The following is a 13,270-nucleotide window of genomic DNA, read 5'->3' on the forward strand; positions in this document are numbered from 1 at the left end:
ATATGATATTATATTACAATATCTATATATTATTTATATGATATTATATTATAATACCTACATTTTATTTATACGATATTATAATACAGTATCTATATATTATTTATATGATATTATATTACAATATCTATATATTATTTATATGATATTATATTATAATATCTACATATTATTTACACGATATTATATTAAAAAATTTACATATATATACATTACTCATATAGATATTATATTATTTATACGAACTAATAAATCAAAGATTTCATGTTTCTATTCATGTGATTTACACGATCACCTCAAACAATAATAATTCAATGTCTCCGTATCAGAGTATACATCGGAGCGCAAAGGGTTAACATTTCCCGTTTTAAACGTTCATTCGACGCACCCTTTTCGTTTCTAAACCACTGCCGAATAATTCCTTCAGAGAATCACGACCACAGTCCCGATGAAATATTTTCCGGCTGAAGTGGTGAGCTCTGAACGAGTCCTTTCGGTATTTGAGGCTGCGCGCCCAAAAGGCTCGCGAAACAATGGATAAAACGTTCGTTCGGCTCGCGTTTAGAATTGTACGGTCGGCCGGCCGAACAGGTCGATTCACGTCCGGCCAGCAATATTCCGGCCATTTTATCATATAAAACAGATTTCCATTGCCGGTGTTCCTCGCAGGTCGGCGTTCAGTTGGGCGAGGACAGACGCAGGCTGTCTCGAGTGCTTCTGACGGAGCTGAACGTCGCGCAGCTGCAGGTGATAGCGAACGACCTGCACGCTCGAATCGCGGCCCTGAACGAGGCCCTGGTCGAGGGACTGCTGAGACGGGACGACCTGCACATGGAGCAGGACTCGATGCTCGTCGACATCGAGGACCTCACCCGATATCTGTGAGTTCGGTTCCGACAAACGTAAACCATTTTTTCGCGCGCTCCTCTCTCCTCCTCTTTTTTCCGCTCGGCGTCGCGCTCCCGCCGCCTCTCTCTCTCTCTCTCTCTCCCTATTAGAACGAAGTAGGTCTTTCAACGCAATTAGGGATCCAGCAAAAAAGAAAGAAAAAAGGGTATGTTCGTGAAAAGACGCGTGGCCCATTTTCCTGAATGCAAAGTAGAACGAGAACTCTCTTAAGATAAAGTCGCCGTTTTTCCCTGCCGCCGCAGCCTCGCTGCTGTTTCCCGTTGTTCGAGAGACATCGACCTCGCCGCCGTTGATGCGTCGACAATCCCCCGATCTGTTCCGTCGATTTCAATCGGCGATTTTCGTTCGCACGTTGAACATCTTCAATCGAAGTTAGGCTGGAACATCGAAGTCCATTGGCGAAAGCGAAGCTAGGAAGTTGAAATGTACGAAATATTAGTTTAACGCTAGTGTTAGCAAATTAATAATTTATTTATTTGCTAAATTATTAATTACTATTAATTATTATTTATTTGCTAAATATTAGTATAACGCTAGAGTTAACAAATTAATAATTTAACTTTGCTAAATATTAGTATAACGCTAGAGTTAGCGAATTAATAATTTAACTTTGCTAAATATTAGTATAACACGCTAGAGTTAGCAAATTAATAATTTAACTTGACCAAATTAATGAACTTTCTCTTCTAAAATTCCTGATATTATGAAAATCTTTCTATGAGAAATTTTTACACGCAATTTTTACACTTTTTTATTCCGGCATATATATAATATTTTCTAATAGAAATTGTACAAAGTTTAAATAAATCAAGTCTTGGCATTCTAATGAAACAATACATGTAATTCGCGTTTAGGGTTCGGTAGTTCTACTGTTAATATTTCTTGTATATGTTTTATATAGTCTTTATAAATCCTGAAACCGTTCAATATTCGTTCAGTATGTTAGAATAAAAGTGAATTCCAAAACTCAGTTAAAAATTAGTTCCAACCTTATCTAACTAGACCAGCGATGCTTCAAATATTCCGAATGCATCGAATCGGTTGATGATTAAATTTTGCTCGCTGAGAAACCATCGATTTATTATCTGACTTCGAAAAGGAAGGACGTGCAACGTAGATATCTTGTTTGAAAAAGGAAAAGTGAAAGTTGTAAGATTCTGCAAAAGTAGAAGCAGAGTATCGGAAAACAATTTTTACGCTGTCTATAAGAGCCTATTTGCAATTGAACAAGATAGATTGACAAATTTGACGTATTCGTGAAAAAAAATAGAATAGACGAAATACAAAAAATAGTAAAAACATCGGGATGCGCCCAGTTTAACTATGAAGATTGAACATATTGACTGCACAAAAATTGATCCCACCCCCAGACACTAACAAGTAGCAGCACCCGCATATGCGAGCTGTGTCCACATTTGTTACCCTCTGAAAGGTGGAAAGCCCTGACTTCCGCCTCATATTTTTTAAATAATCGAGGACACGGATACCCAATATTAACGAAACCATTTTCAAATCCGTGTGAATACGATAGATACTGAAATCCCATAATTATGTTAACACCCGGGGAACGGGGTGATTCCTGAGATCATTTCAAGCATCTTTTTCCTTAGCGAAAATGCAATCCGCGGCTTCGTTAACGAGTTAGCAACGAAAAACGTGGACCAATCGGAAAACGAGTGCGGTCAGCGCTCCGTCCGTACGGCCAATGCCGCGTCGCGCTGCCTACCTGACTCAGCGGCAGTGGTCGCAAGGGCGAAGCGCCGGCCGATCTCGCCTCTCATTGGTCACAGTTTTTCGCTAATAACTCGTAAACGACGCGTCGTAGAAAATTTTCGTTAAGGAAAAAGTTGCTTCAAATGACCCGAGGAACCCTCCCCTTCCGTATCGCGAGACATTTTCGAGACACCAAAAATCTCTACTCTCTCGTTGATCCGGGTGCATGAATCGCGACCAGACGGTAGCAAACGTGGACACAGCGGCAAATCCCCTCCTTATTAACAACCTGCCTCGAACCCACGACGAACTTGTATTTTCTATACCGGTGTCGGTACTAAACAGCTTCTGCTGCGTTCGCATGCACAGTGGCACCAAGCAGGAGGCCCTGAAGAAGAAGCAGAACGCGAGGGATCAGCAAACGGCGAACAGGAGCCACCAGCAGACGGCTGCCACGCCGAGCAAGCTGTCGCTGAAGCCGAAGCTGACGCACCGCAGCCTAGTCTCGTTGGTGAGGAAATAATGCGTGGCCACGAGACTGCGTGGTCTCGTCGGAATCTAAGCGAGCAAGAGGGGAGAGGGAGCCGCACCACCAACGGCAGGCGACACCGTAGACATTAGACGAAGACGAGGAAGACCTTTGGCGAAGACGAGGTCGAAGGACTCCGCGGGTCCGGGGAGAAGTGCCGAGGAAACTTGCTCGACGGAAACCACGGCGCATCGGCTGCTCGGAATTCTCGCTAGGAAACGAGGACGAGAGAGGATCGCGGGGCCGCCGCGTTCGAGGCGCGCTTGATTCCGGGCCCGAGAGGAACGCGTGCGGGCTTTCCAACGGAAAACAATGGCGCTTCCTTTTCACGCGGAGCGAACGCGATCGTTCCCCTTCGTCCACCAAGTTGCCGGCAGCGGCGGTCCGCGAGGAAGAATACGTGAAGCAAGGACAACGCGGTCGTCCCGGAGCCCTTCTCCGCTCGCGAGCCAACAGCCGCGGGGCGAGCGGAGAAGCCCTTTTCCAGAGTTTCCAAAGTTTTTACAGCTTCGTCGTTATCAATTGAAAGTAGATCGTACGTACGCGTATATATATATATACATAGCCGGACAAAGTAGCAGCGAGCAAACAGCCCTATCCCGAAGCCCCGATCCGAGCGATCGTCCGGATCGCCTGGACAGGGATGGTCGTAGAATACGCTCGAGCCTCGACATCCTGCAAGATCGTACCGACGACGAGTCTCTGTCGCAAAACGATTATTTATGCGATCGAGCTGCGAGAACTGTTTCTTCAAACGCGGTCGCGTTCTTCGAAATCGTGTTCGAAAAGTATTCAACGTGTGATTGCTTTAATTAATCCCTTGACGTACCATTTTATTCGCGGTTAATAGGTTTCGAAATTTTTCGTTTGCAATGATTTCTTCGAAGGAAAATTGATGATTATTCTGTGCCTGAATTTACTCGAATGCTTAGATATTGATGACGAGAGATTAGGATTTTATTCCAATTTTAAAGAGCAGAATTAGAATTTATATTATAGGATAATATTATGTATAATATTGCATACGATTATATGCGATTAAATTAAATTAATATTATATGTAATTATATTGTAATACTATGTTTTGTAATATTATATTGTATAATATTATAGTAGTATTATTATTATTGTCTTATGTATAATTATAAACAATATTATATTTATATATAATATTATACATAATATTATATATAATTATATTGCAATACTATATTTTATAATATTATATTATATAATATTATAATAGTATTATTATTATTATGTTATGTATAATTATAAACAATATTATATTTATATATTATAATATGTAATATGTAATATTATATTATATTAATAATAATTACATATTATATTATAATATTTATATATTACAGAATAACATTATTACTAGAATTTATATTACAGAATAATATTATACATAATATTATATATAATTATAAATAATATTATTATTATAATATTATGTATAATTACAAATAATATTATTATTATTATATTATATATAATTATAAATAATAATAATATTATTATTATAATATTATATATATTTACAAGTAATATTATATATAAATAGTACAGAATATTTTCACGACGAGTCGGACTCATCAAAGTGCGTCAAGGGGTCAATCTTCAAGATTAATCCCCTCGATTGTTGAACACATTCGGACCTATAGGCATCGAGTATAAACAAACGCAAGAATATCGACAGCAAATAGCGAGCGATTTTCGTGAATATTAACTTCTCGTCGGAGTCTCCGTACGCGGCATAAACTAGCACGACTCTTTTAACAGCTTCGGTGTACGCCCGATCCAGTACCGTCCGGTCTTTTACCATTTTTCTCAGCGATCCGACGCATCGATACGGGGACCACGAACGTGTGTGAAGTTAATTTTTACACTTCTGTTACGAAGTTCGCACGATCCAGAAACGTCGTCGTTCGAACTTCGCGCAGAAACAACGACTCTGGCTGGCACTGTTCGCAGTCGATATTCCGCGATACGTTTTTCTTTTTCTTATTGCTCGTTAAGCACGCGCTGTGCTTTTTACACAAATTCTAGTCTTTCCGTCTCTGTGAAACTTGATCGTGAAAAAAATGATCGAATTGCCTGCGTTCTCGTCGGCACGATCGTGCCGTGAATTGTGGATCTTCGTCAGAGTCGAAGTTTCGAGGTACGTCACCCTGTCTCGGTCCTTCGTTATCGAGAGGGATCAGCGCGGATCGGAATCGTTTGTACAAAACTGAACATAGACGAGACACGAAACGGTGAAAACAGGAATTTGGGAACCTCGCGACTAGATTGGCGGATTTTATGCGTTCACGGCGAATATTATATAATATTATTATATAGAATATTATATTTATATATAATATATATTATAATAATATTTATTATATATTATATTTAATCATAATAAATTATATTATATATAATATTATATATAATAATATATTAAAATATTATAATAATAATACTATAATATTATATATTATAATTTTTTTTAAATTATATTAATATTGTTATATATTATATTATATATAATATTATATTAAAATATTATAATGATAATATTATAATATTATTATATATTATAATTTTTTTAAATTATATTAATATTATTATGTATTATATTATATATTATATATTATAATATTATATATATAATATATATTATATAAAATTTATTATATATTATATTTAATCCCCGATTCGAGATTAAAGGAAGTAAAAAAAATGTCGATGCATTGTCCTTGATCTACGAAATTGAAGAGAACGCGCTACTTAATTCAATATCAATAAGAAGCAAACGCGCTATTTAATTTAATATCAATAAGAAGTATAAACGCGCTGTTTAATTTCTCTCGTCATCGCGCGATCGACGCAGACATTTTTTTCACTCGTTCTACGCATAAAAATCCGCGTTCGCAACGTTCCCCACGATCGAGCAGCGTCATCATCGAATTGTCATATCCGCGATCCAAGCGGCACTTTCACTCTGCACAAAGATCCGCGGCCAAAAGCGACGTGTATAAATATCGTGTGTCTAAGAATTGTACGAGCATCCTTACATGTCCGAACTCCCTCCGCTCCGGTTATATCTTGTGGCCATGCATGCATGTGTTTCCCGAGTGTATCGCCTTTACATGATATAGCGTTAAACGGTAGTAGGCAGATATCTCTTCTCTATGTTGTAAATAAGAAAAACGCCGTGGTCCGGTCAGCGAGGCCGACGCACGAGGGAGGGGAGGGGGGGATGCACTTTCTCCCGTCGCCGACGAAAACGGGTTCTTTGTTCTCGCCTGGTCGAACACACGTTCTCTCCGTCGACGTCCCCTCCGGCTCTCCGTCAAACGACGGCGATTTCGCCGGATCGACGATCGCGACGGATCGTGACGTCGACGACGCCGACGTCGAACGATCCAGGAATCCTCGGCGAGAAAGACGACGGGGCGGCGATCGATAGACGAGTCGTCGCGCGATCGTTTTCAACTTCGACTCGTCGGTTCTGTCTTTTATCCGTATTTCGATGTAATTTAGACGAAGAGGCGAACGTGTCGCGATTTCATGTGTCCGGCGACTGCGCGTGCTGGAAGATGGAACGAACGATGCTAGGTACAGTAATGTCTCCCTTACTGACGCTCGGATTGTCCATTAAAATGGGTAATTTTTGGGAGGAGGAGATACGATTATTCGAGCCTTGTGGACTATTTTTATGGTCGTTGAGCATCGGTAACTATACAAAAACAGCCACAAGGCTCGAATAATCGTATCCCCTATTCTCAAACTGTCCACATTATTGTACAGTAATGTCTCTCTAATTGACGCTCTCTCTCTCTCTGATTGTCCACAAATGTGGATAATTTCGGAAGAGGAGATACGATTATTCGAGCCTTGCGGCTCGTTTTTATAATTGTGGACAATTTATAACTATAACAATGTAATAAATATATATATATTATTATATATATGTATATATAATAATTATAAATTATATATAATATATATTATAATAATATATAATATAATTATTATAATTATAATAATAATTATATGAAATATATATATTATAAATATATATATATATATATAATATAATATATGTAATAATAATATATATAAATTATAAACAATTTATAACTATAACAAGTAATCGTATCTCCTCTTCACAAATTGCCATTTTTGTGCGCAATCTGAGCGTCAATTAGAGAAACACTATTCCGCGCGGAAGAACGGTTGCTTCGTTTTGTACAAAAACGCTCGACGCCGACGATCCACCGTGGACGAGATAAATATGGCGCGTGTGTAAAAAGGCAAGGTGGATCGTCGAGCGTTTCGGGCGAGAGAGACGCCTGCTCGAATCTTCACCGACGGGAGCTTGTTTCGTTAACGATGTCGCATCGTTACATATTTTAGCGCTCGAAGAAATCGAGCGCGTTCCTTTCTTTTTCTGTAAACACGTGCGACGCAGTGAGAATTCTCGATGTCCCGTCGTTCGGACACTTTCTCTTTCTCTCTATTTGTATGGTTTCTAGCGTTGATCGATCGACCACCGATCGCGTACTTATTTCACCCCTTGACATACAAATATGAGCCGTTTATTTTGAAAGTGACATAAGTCACTTTGTTTTTAAGTCGATATATTTAAGGGTTTGCGTTTTAACACGTTTAAAAATATGGATCTAACTTTCAAGAAGATTTACTTGTATTTGTTATCTCGGGATACTGATATTTTTCTCGGTGTAAATAATTTCGTATAAACATTAAAAAATCCCCACTTTTCATTACGGTAGAGTGACTTAAGCCACTTTCAAAATAAACGGCTCATATTATAAAACGGAAATTGACGCGTCAGAAAAATACTATTTAATTTGTCTCGATCGAACAGTTATGTGCAAGCTGAGAAAGAGAATGTTTTAATTTGAAATGTTCATTTCTTATGTAACAATCGATCAGGTTGATATTCAATGTCAACGGAGAACAATTAAATAATATTATGAATAATATTATAATATATAATATTATTATATTATATATTATAATATATATTATATATATTATATTATAATAATAATATTACTATATTATATATTATATATTATATAATAATAATAATATTATTATATATTATAATATTATAATATCATTAAAGCATGAAACATTTTAAAACACTTTGGAATATGTATTATACTTATTATGTATCATATTATTATACATTATATTATTATGTATACGTATTATGCTTATACACGCGACAGGGATTATTTATATAATTTTTACCAAACTCAAATATCGTCTAGTATGGCATTCGCCGTGCAAGATCGCTGCTATACCGAAGAACACTGCTTTCGATGTGCTTCTTTCTGATTTACCGATTCGTGGCCGCTACTTTGTTGCTGTTATACCGTCGAGACGGCGGGAGGGTGGGGCACCTCGAACGTTGTAAACAAACCGGAATCGACGCGCGAGCGAAGCAACTGGGTGATTCATTGGGTTGTCCGGAAAGTTCGTGCCGATTTTACATAGCCAAGCTTCACAATATGATCGTGGATGGTTGATTTTGATTTATTTAGCGTTGTCCGCCGTGACACTCCCACTGCACGGGGTGCCGCGCCGAAAATGCGCACATAACGCAGGGTCGGTCCACATTTGTACGAAGATTTTCTTAAGCGTTAAGTAACGACTGTGCTTAATCCGTTTCTATCGGGTTGTCCGGAAAGTTCGTGCCGATTTTTTAGGAAAATTAAAACGCAGCTCATTGAAATATTGGAGCCAAGCTTCACAGTATGATCGTGGATGGTTGATTTCGATTTATTTAGCATTCCTGCTAATTGACGTAATGTTGAGCGTGGGTTATTCTCGATTTCTGTTCTAATCATATCTTCGTCTGTGGTGGACGGCCTACCCTGGTCGTTCTTGATCTTCAAGGTCGAAATTTCCAGCTTTAAACCAAGCAAACCACTTCCGCACAGTTCTTTCGGCTACAGCATCCTCGCCGTAAACAGCGCGTATCTTATTTGCCGCTTGTGCGGCATTCTTGCCCTTTCGGAAAAAGAAAAACATTAAATGCCTATAATGCACTTTATTTGCCACCATATTCTAAGGCGTACAAAACTGATAGAAATTAACGAATCGTAACCAAACTTTTTTCCAAATATCGCTGAAGTTATCTCTTTTAGAATATGTACACATGTCATTTGTTTTCAACAATTGTGATATATTCGGTCAGGTCTCTCACGCTACCTATCGAAAATCGGCACGAACTTTCCGGACAACCTAATAATAATAATAATGTACCCCGCGAGGCGTTCGCCGAAAACGACTCTTGAAAGTGGCACGTGAAACGAATAACGACCCCGACTCGTCGTTGTATGTCAAGGGGTTGAGCGGCCGATCCGCCGCCGATAGTTTCTAAGATCGTTTCCGATTACGTTCGAAGCGAAAAAACGTGTCTCGCTCCGGTCTTCTGTGAATCGCGACGATGAAAAGAGAACGAAGAACTCAATCACATATCCGGCAATCGGAAGCGAGGAGGAGACGACGATCAGAGGGGGGTGGAAGATCATCCCCGCGAACACACTCCGCGTTCGAAACAAAATGTACTCGAATAGGAGAAACGGACTGATTATACGATTCGAATTGAAATTCCTTTTGTCGACCGCCCGTTTAAAACACAGTATAGACTTTAGCGAATGTAATCAAAAGTATATATATAAAAATATATATATATATAATTATATATGAATATATTCGTGTACTCGAAATGGATCGCTCGAATTTTGCAATTAAAAACTATTCACGTACTGATTTTCATGTATTCATACGTAAGGACCTACCGGGTGCAGCGAGTTCGACCCGTGGAAGCTGTAGAAAAAGGATGATGTTGTGTACGTATAATAAGCTGCTGCGTATTTAAGTGCGAGCGAAACGAATGTTCGAGGTCCCCGAATTTCATGTTTGTGCTACCGGTTTCAACGTGAACCCGCCTCGTCGAGATGGTTACGAGATGGTTATAAGCGACAGAAAATTGACAAAAATAAACGACAGAACGTTTAATCTCCATGCCGAGCACGACATTAATCACCCCGAACGATTCAGTAGCTTTCGTCTTCGGCACGGTAAATTCTCTCGAATTGTCGTTCAGGATGGAAACGAAAATGGACGACTTGGGAAGAGGGAGCGGATTGTCAACAATTATAAAAGCAAAAGCGCGACAAATCGTGTCCCCTCTTCTCAAGTTACTCGATTTTATCAAATTACAATCTATCATGATCTAATTATTAAAATATTTACGTCTATTTTCAGCTTCAAACTGAACGACGATCGGACAAAATTCACTGTACTTTCGTTCTTAACCCCTTGCCGTACTTAAATTCCGTTTAAGTTTCCGATATTTAAACATTCGAGTGGACGTGAACACGCGACAAATACAAAGTTTCATTTTCATCGAATAAATGATCGCGTTCGAAAATGTTCTGATCGTCGCAATCGCAAAGAAAATGGTACGGCGACGGGTTAATCGTAGCAGTGACACACTTGAGGGAGCAGCTCGTGCAACCGGTGTTGAAAACGTCGAATTTCTTCGGGACGGATCGTACAGTCGGTGAGATCGTCGATCGTCGAGCAGGTTTAGAATCACGGCGGTGCAGCGAGTCGAATTCTCGAACAAATTTCCACCGATGTCCTAGAATGTAATCTGTACGTGCCAAAATGTTACGAAGACAGTTGAAATAAATTATAAAGTTACTATATAAGTTTACTTAGCTCTGAACTATCTGGACGACAGATTTGGTCAGCGAACGCAATACGGTTTCCCTTGAAAAGAAAGAACAAGTTCCTAAATCGTGCCCCGTTTTCAACGTGTTGTTGAACGAGTCTCGCCTCCCTGAAACAGTGTCGAGAAAAAGTATTGGGTTGTCCGGAAAGTTCGTGCCGATTTTTGTAGGAAATTTAAAACGCAGCTCATTTAAACATCGGTATCCAATCGGGCGCCTCCCCAGGTGGCGGATAGGGGAATGCCTCCCAGATATGGGGTGGTACCGGGGAAATAAAATACTCGGGGCGGACCAAAACTAGCACATGAAAATGGAAGCAGCATTTTCATTACTGTCTTAACACGTTGACTGCCGCGTCACCCGTATTCGGGTGACAGCAAAAGTTCTCATCAGGCCACGTCACCCGTAATTCGGGTGACGCTGATTTGACTACTTACAAAGGATTTCCGAAAATATTTCGACAAATATTCTGCAGGAGGTAATGAAACTATTGAATTCTTATAAAAATGGTTTATTAAAAAGATCATTCGCAGTGTATAACATTAAAACATTCTCTGCAAAGTTGAGGTTGATCAGGACAGCTTGGACAAAAAGTTGTTGGTTTTTTCAGATTTGCACGTGCCTCTGATCGGTCCATTTCGTATCTTTTATTTGAGCTTTTATTTGAACTGTAGCTTCCTCGGTATCATCAACGTTTCTTTCTTCTTCCATGACCAATTCTCTCGTAAAATCCCGTCAATAGTATCTTCATAACATTCATTATCACTAAGCATTGCTATGCATTCATATTATTGTACACCTGCGTGCTAGGCCGCTCATTTTAACATAATAACAAAATATATAAATAATGTATTATCACAAATCATAATATATAATAATAAAAATAATAATAATAATTTTTAATCGTATCATAATATATAATTATATATTTATCAGTATCCGAATCAGAATCTGACGATGTAATTCTATTTGTGCTTCTCCTTCCGGGCAATCCGATCTCTTTTCATTATTAAAAAAAAAGAATAAGGGCAGAGATTTTAAGTTCGGCAAAGATTCCAACTGTTCATGCAGGAACAGAAACAGACATGAATTAACAGCGCACGCTTCCTATGGCGGCACGGGTGGCCTGTAGGAGATTTTGTTGTAAAAACGCGTGGCAGTCAACGTGTTAAAGTGGAGAAGAATACTTCGGAACAGTTTAGTACAGATATTTTTAGGCGGCAATCACTATATTAGATTGCACCGGCTAAAACACTGCGATGGGGAAGGCAACGGGAGAAACCACCCCATTATATTCCCTAGTATAATCATCATGACATTGACCAAAGCAACGAATAATGCTACTGATCATGGGCCGCGGAACCCAAGATCCGGCAGGGGAGGCAAATCACAATCAGACCGCAGGGCTTCCCAGGTCGTTAACCAGCGAAGTCCCTGTGGACAAAACAGCACCAAACGGAAACAAAACATCACCAAACAGAAGTTGCAAATGAAAAACCCGTGTAAGATAGCTACATGGAATGCACGATGATGACCAAAGTCTGAATACAGACACGGCACCTAAAGAAGAGGAAGAAGAAGATACATTTATTAAATTATATAGGTACCTCTTTTTCGCCCGGCACTAAAAGGGTTAACTCGTCCGTCTCGGGAAGTCGTTTAACCTCTTAGGTACGATGCCAGCTTATTTATAACGCGCCGCTATAGTGGCTCGCTCTGCTGACTCATTCGCTCACCGTTTGAACTAAACGATCATTTTCATTTGTCTTGCTCCGCACTTTTTTGCCCTCGCAACGTTTTGCAACAGCGTTAATAATAATATAGAGCCATAATAATATATACTCAGTTAATGTATCAGTCAACATATATACAGTCAGTTAATAATATACAGCATGTCCCAAAAATGTCTCGCGATCCGGAAATGGCGGGTTCCTCGGATCATTTGAAGCGGCTTCTTCCTTTACAAAAATGTTCCCCGAGGCACCGTTAACGAGTTATTAACGAAAAACAGTGACCAATGAGAGGCGAGCTCGGCCGGCGCGAGGCGACCGAGCCAATGAGCGGAACTGGGCTTCGTGCGCTGGTTGGCTGGGCCTTTTCTCCCGTTTTTCACTTATTATTATATATTTATTTCAACGAAAGAAATGTTGGCATCTGGAACGAATATTTTCAAAATAAACTTGGCAGTCAATGCGTTCAAGAACGACACCTCATCTTCGCACGTTCCAATATAGGTTAACCCATTGACTGCCACGCAAATTTAGCGCGTCTTGCGCTGGGTGCCACGGTTTTATTTGAAAGAAAAAACACGAAGTTTTACAAAATATAATAATATTAAGTTACTGAT

The 13,270-nt window shown here is 39.3% G+C and overlaps 1 protein-coding gene across 3 annotated transcripts in view; it reads left to right on the forward strand.

The window, feature by feature from the left end:
* Schip1 (Schwannomin interacting protein 1) overlaps positions 1–9,955 on the forward strand; it is a 70,472-nt gene extending 60,517 nt beyond the window's left edge. For 2 of the 3 annotated variants that reach the window (XM_033485483.2, XM_033485487.2), the window contains 2 exons: positions 670–881; positions 2,968–9,955. In XM_033485483.2, coding sequence (XP_033341374.1) covers positions 670–881; positions 2,968–3,145 — 390 coding nt within the window. In that variant the 3' untranslated portion in view covers positions 3,146–9,955. The remainder of the gene's footprint in view (positions 1–669; positions 882–2,967) is intronic. The other variant, XM_033485485.2, reaches the window with a different exon arrangement.
* Positions 9,956–13,270: the final 3,315 nt, after the last annotated feature.

This window comes from Megalopta genalis, chromosome 7 (genome assembly GCF_051020955.1).
Source record: "Megalopta genalis isolate 19385.01 chromosome 7, iyMegGena1_principal, whole genome shotgun sequence".
Lineage (NCBI taxonomy): Eukaryota > Metazoa > Arthropoda > Insecta > Hymenoptera > Halictidae > Megalopta > Megalopta genalis.